The sequence below is a fragment of the Podarcis gaigeae genome (genome assembly GCF_964106915.1).
Source record: "Podarcis gaigeae genome assembly, chromosome: 18".
Lineage (NCBI taxonomy): Eukaryota > Metazoa > Chordata > Lepidosauria > Squamata > Lacertidae > Podarcis > Podarcis gaigeae.
In genome coordinates, this window is record NC_139696.1 from 1,294,161 (window position 1) to 1,300,160 (window position 6,000).

A 6,000-nucleotide genomic window follows, 5' to 3' on the forward strand; every position below is an offset into this window, starting at 1 on the left:
GGGCCCATTCACTATGAACCCCAAAATTCAGGATCCCGTGCAAATCTATGCCAAAGTCTTTCAGGGTTTTTTAGGGGTATTTTGCAGAGTTTTGGAGCGCCCTGCAAACCAGGTTATTGCACACCCTCCTGAATTTCTCCTCTTAAAACAGGCATGTCCTACTGACCGGTTTGCAGGGGGTTCCAAATTTTTTTGGGGGGGGTTGTAGTTAATGTCAAGAATGAACCCCGTGTTTGTAAGTCTCGTTTGCTCAGCTTTGTGGGGGCTCTGCAAAACATGGGGGTTTCGCTGGGAAATGCTGCAACCCCTCCCCCAAAAACCCCCTGAAAATATTTGGCCCGGGTTTGTAGGGGATCCCAAATTTTGGGTTCACCGTTAATATCGAGAACGAACCCCGTCTTTGTAGTATCGTTTGATCAGTTTATGGGGGCTCTGCAAAAGGTGGGGGTTTCGCTGAAAAGGTTACTTAAAAAACCCACGGAAGGGAGTTTTAGGATTTAAAAGGATCTTGTCTAATATTCTGGTATTTGTAAAACCAAACCAAATAAAATAAAATAAAATAAAATAGAGAAATTGGATGGAGGCGGGATCCCGTGAAAGCAAAGAAGATCTTTATTTTCTGTTGCAAACAAGTGTTTCTCACTCCGTGCAGGGAGTTAAGAGAGGCCCAGAACAACAAAGGGCAAAACCCTTTAAAGACTGTCAAAATCCCCCCCCCCAGCTTAACCAAAACCTTAACCAAAATGCATTGCCGAAGGAGGTGGTCTCCAGCAGAAATTTGAGAGCACAGCTTTTCTCCTGGCCAGTGACACCAAAGGGCACCCATATTTTGATGTTGTCGTTGTGCGTGTCCGTCCCGTGTCTCTGCATACGGTCGAGATCCCTGCGTACTGGAATGTGTGGACGTACTTCTGAGCATGGGAAGAGTTCCTTAACCAAGTGACCGTCCGAAGTGTGTCCAGGTCTCCGATCCTAGTCAATCGACTCCTTTCTTAGTTGACAGCTGGGGCATAGGATTGCTGCAAATCCGGATTTTCCTAGACGTTGCTGGGATTTCAAAGGCGGAATTGACGTGGGGGGGGGGGGAGTAGTGTTTTTGTAAGGAAAAAAAGCTCAAAAATGTTGGGGTTTGCCTTTAAAAAGCCCAACAGTTTTGGGGTCTTCCTAGGAAATGAAGATCAATGATGTTGGGGTTCGCCTAAAAGAAGTTCAACAACTTTGGGGTCTTCCTAAAAACAGAAGCTCAATTATGTTGGGGTTCGCCTAAAACAATCTCAACAATTTTAGGGTCTTCCTAAAAAATGAAGCTCAGCAATGTTGGGGTTCACCTAAAAGAAATTCAACAATTTTGGGGTCTTCCTAAAAAATGAAGTTTGACAATATTGGGCTTCACCTAAAAGAATCTCCACAATTTTGGGGTCTTCCTAAAAAAGACACTCAAGAACTTTAGGGGTGTCCTAGTTTTTTAGTTTTTGAAACATGGCAACCCTACCGGGGGGGATTAACCATACTTCCAAGCATCCATAGAAGTGACCGTTTGGGATGCTGAATAAAGGAGTTTTTAGGAAGAGCAATATTTGGACTGCAGGACTGCACAGTTGTGGGGGGCCAAGCCCCTCTTGAAACGGCCGTGCTGCAAAATTTGGACTCCCTGCATGCAGACTGGAGGCGTAAAGAGGCGAATAAACTGTATTTCTTTTTTTTACAAATAATTTTTATTAAGTTTTCCATTTAACAATCCAATTATATCACATTAATTATTCCAAATTACCGTATACCAAGACAAATCATAAAGTCCAAATATTTTGCCAAATTATATATTTTTGTTGGGGGTTCCCATGCTTCGAGGTCAGTCATCTCATATTTTTGCTGCTTTTAGTGTTCACCAGTCCCATCTTTCAATCTTCTTGTTGTTATCCTTTTTCTTCTTAATAGCCTCTGAGTTGTTTCCACAGACGAGTTAAGGTAAACAATATTATGCTTCTGTGTGAACTTTGTAAGGCTCTCCCCTTTTTTTTTAAAGCTGGTAAGTCCTTTGTTTGCAATAAATTCTCACACACTGATCCAAAAGTCTCAGTTCCGATGAAATAAAATCGAGGCGTTTGCTCGTTAATTTTCCCAGACAGCTTGCATCATAAATTAGGCTTTCCAGGGGGGATTTTGCCAAGTCAAACTTAGAATACAAACATGATAACAGAGTAGTGGCTTGCCTCCCCCTAATAAGCTGTATTTTTTAAAGCCATGACAGTCTCCGCCGTGCCTCAGTTCTTCAAAGGGACTGAGACTTGGGGTGAGAGCTGGGGACCCCCCCTCCCCAAAATCTTGGTCAGAGAGAGGGGAAGGCGCCCCCCCATTTTTGCAACAATATGTTAGGCTGCAGCGCTGTCTGCGTTTCAGCCTCGGGGTTGGATTCGGACGCAACAGGTAAACCTCGCAACCTCTGGATTCGCACTCAAGACTGGTGGGTGTGGGTGGGTACGGACGCCCTGTGGTATCTCGCAAGCAGCTTTGCAGATGGGGGAGCGGCGGTTCGGCCGACGAAGCAGGAAGAAGGTTTTTTAAAGGAGAAAAAATATAGCCCGGAAAAAGGGAAGTTTTCTTCGGGTGCTTGCAAGTGCAAAGGCCAGAGGAACTACAGGAGACTGCAGAGGACTCCAGGTGCTATGAAAAGGAGGAGGGAAGGGATAAGGAAGGAAGGGAAAAAGACCATGCCGGAAGATGTCTGTCGTGTGTTCAGTTGATCCTTCAAGCGCTGGATTGTTTTATCCTTTTTGTTTCTGCGGAAACAAAGAAATGGTTCGTCAGTCGGCGTCTCCTCCCTAAATGAGAGGAACAGCAAAGGCCAGGCCACTGCTTCCCTCTCCTGGAAGCAGGGAACTGGGCCAGAGATGGAGCCACCGGAGGGGGGGGGCACACCCTGCAGGGCTCTTCTTCTGAGCTCAGGCAATAATAATAATAATATTTATACCCTGCCCATCTGGTCGGGTTTCCCCAGTCACTCTGAGCAGCTCCCAACAGGATATTAAAAACACAACAAAACGTCAAACATTAAAAACTTCCCTAAACAGAGCTGCCTTCAGATGTCTTCTAAAAGTCAGATAGTTCTTTATTTCCTTGACATCTGGTGGGAGGGCGTTCCACAGGGCGGGCGCCACCACCGAGAAGGCCCTCTGCCTGGTTCCCTGTAACCTCGCTTCTCGCAGGGAGGGAACCGCCAGAAGGCCCTCGGGAGATGGACCCCGGTGTCCGGGGTGGAGACGCTCCTTCAGGTCTACTGGGCCGTTTAGGGCTTTAAAGTTCAGCACCAACACTTTGAATTGTGCCTGGAAACGTCCTGGGAGCCAATGTAGGTCTTTCAGGACCGGTGTTATCTGGTCTCAGCGGCTGCTCCCAGTCCCCAGTCTGGCTGCCGCATTCTGGATTAGTTGCAGTTCCTGGGTCACCTTCAAAGGCAGCCCCACGGAGAGCGCATGGCAGTAGTCCAAGCGGGAGATAACCAGAGCATGCACCACTCTGGGCAGACAGTCTGCGGGCAGGGAGGGTCTCATCCTGCATCCCAGATGGAGCTGCCCTGGAAACAGAACTGACCTGCGCCTCCATGGGCAGCTGTGAGTCCAAAATGACACCCAGGCTGCACACCTGGTCCTTCGGGGGAACAGTCGCCCCATTCAGGACCAGGGAGTCCCCCACACTTGCCCGCCCCCTGTCCCCCCAAAACAGTCCTTCTGTCTTGTCAGTATTCAACCTCAGTCTGTTAGCCGCCATCCATCCTCCCACCGCCTCCAGGCCCTCGTGTGGCGATAGTCCACTAACTTGGTGGGGGCAGAAGGGCATTTAGGCTTGGTGATCAACCTCTCCAGCCAGAGACAGTCTACCTCTGGGGCTAAAAGCAGAAAACCAGGAAGGTGTGATCGACTTTTCGCCTCGCTCGGCCCTTTGGGGTTGCCAAAACTTTGGGATTTCGGAGCTGAACACTGCAAGGACTGCAAGGATTTCGGAGCTGAACACTGTAGAATTTTAATCGGCTGTTCTTACCGGTCTTGCTTGCAATTTTCCAGGCTGTTGTTCAACTGGGAGAGCTGATTCTGGAGATGGGTTTTTTCCCCTGGGAAATGGAAAATGAGGGCTTTTTAGATTCCCCATTGCTCATCCCCCCCCCCTCTTGCCAAGCCAGCAGCGGACAATCTACTACTACTACTATTATTATTATTATTATTATTATTATTATTATTATTATTATTATTTTCACAAATTCCACTCCTCGGTCTTGGAAGCCCTCAAATGGGGCATTTCTGGGGCTCCCCCTCCCATCTCCTGAGGATCGACTGGCTTTTACTCACAACAGGGCCTTAAGACCTGTGGAACTCCCTGCTACATCAGGAAACCGAGGAACGGTCGAAGGAGCTGGGTATGTCTAGCCTGGAAAAGAGGAGGCTGAGAGGAGATAGGGGAGCCACCTTCAAATGTCTCTTATGGAAGAGAGAGAAAGCTTCTTTCCTCCTGCTCGGGAGGGCAGGACTCGAACCCGTGGCTTCAAGGAACAAGGAAGGAGATTCCGACTCAACATCTGGGAAAGCTTTCTGACAGACAGAGCTGTTCGACCGTGGGACGGATGGGGGCGGATTCTCCTTCTTCGGACGTATCTAAGCAGAGTTTGGGTGGCCAGCTGTCCTGGGTGCTTGAGCCGAGATTCCTGCATTGCACGGGGTTGGGATGGATGACCCCTGGGGGCCCCTTTCAGTGAATCTGGTCTCCCCCCACTCCTGGGCAAGAGGGGCTCTGCTTTCCTCCTGGGTCTCCCCATCCCAACTGCCAAGCCCCACAGGGCCTCTGAGACCCCCGCTGTTCGGTTATCTCACCCTCCAGATGTTTGAGCGCTTTGATGGCATCTTCCAGCACAGATGCGTTTTTCTTCCAATGTTTCTAGGGACAGGAAACGAAAAGGCAAGATGTTAGAGGTCGTGGGTGGGGAACCTTTACGGAAGAGTGGAGGCGATGGGTGCGGAATTTGCACCCGTCGCCCCAACCTGTGAATCGACGGACCCCGCTAAAATGGCGAAATCCACTACCAAACTAAGGAAGCTGAATGACGACGTGTTTACGGAAGAATGGAGGCGATGGGTGGATGATCCCTGAAAAGATCACCTGTACACAAAGATAAATACATGATAGATGGATGATAGATAAATAGATAGATAGATAGATAGATAGATAGATAGATAGACAGATAGATAGACAGATAGATGATGGATAGATAGAGAAAAATGAGATATAGATAGATGATAGATAGATGATAGATAGATAGATAGATAGATAGATAGATGATTGATAGATAGATAGATAGATAGATAGATGATAGATAGATAGATAGATAGATAGATAGATAGATAGATATAGATAGATAGATAGATATAGATAGATAGATAGATAGATAGATAGATAGATAGATAGATAGATAGATATAGAGATAGATAGATGATAGATAGATGATAGATGATAGATAGATAGATAGATAGATAGATAGATAGATAGATGATAAATCATAGATAGATAGATATAGAGAAAAATGAGATAGATAGATAGACAGACAGAGAGATATAGATAGATGATAGATAGATGATAGATAGATAGATGATAGATAGATGATAGATAGATAGATAGATAGATAGATAGATGATAGATAGATATAGATAGATATGATAGATTAGATAGATAGATAGATAGATAGATAGATAGATAGATGATAGATAGATAGTCAGACAAGATGATAGAGAGATTCAGTACTTTTTTCTGGGGGTACGCAGGGGTACACATTCCCCTAAGCATTTTGTGAATCTTTGTACTTTTGTCCATTTAATGTATTTATTTCCCCCGATTCGAACTATAAAATGATGGTTTTCTTGGTGGAAAGTTAAGTAGGATGTTTGATCATAAATAATTGGCCACCACAAAAACGGATCGGAATAGGATGTAAAGTGAGATTAAGAGAAATTAATTTAC

At 46.0% G+C, this 6,000-nt stretch overlaps 1 protein-coding gene across 4 annotated transcripts in view; it reads right to left on the reverse strand.

The window, feature by feature from the left end:
- Positions 1-2,086: 2,086 nt before the first annotated feature.
- The window catches only part of LOC310835791 (uncharacterized protein), a 6,928-nt gene continuing 3,014 nt past the window's right edge, over positions 2,087-6,000 (reverse strand). For 2 of the 4 annotated variants that reach the window (XM_083720760.1, XM_083720762.1), the window contains 3 exons: positions 4,860-4,923; positions 4,036-4,105; positions 2,087-2,777 (listed from right to left, as the gene is read on the reverse strand). In XM_083720760.1, the coding sequence (XP_083576886.1) occupies positions 2,633-2,777; positions 4,036-4,105; positions 4,860-4,923 (279 nt within the window). In that variant the 3' untranslated portion in view covers positions 2,087-2,632. The remainder of the gene's footprint in view (positions 2,778-4,035; positions 4,106-4,859; positions 4,924-6,000) is intronic. The other 2 variants (XR_014559745.1, XM_083720761.1) reach the window with 1 other exon arrangement.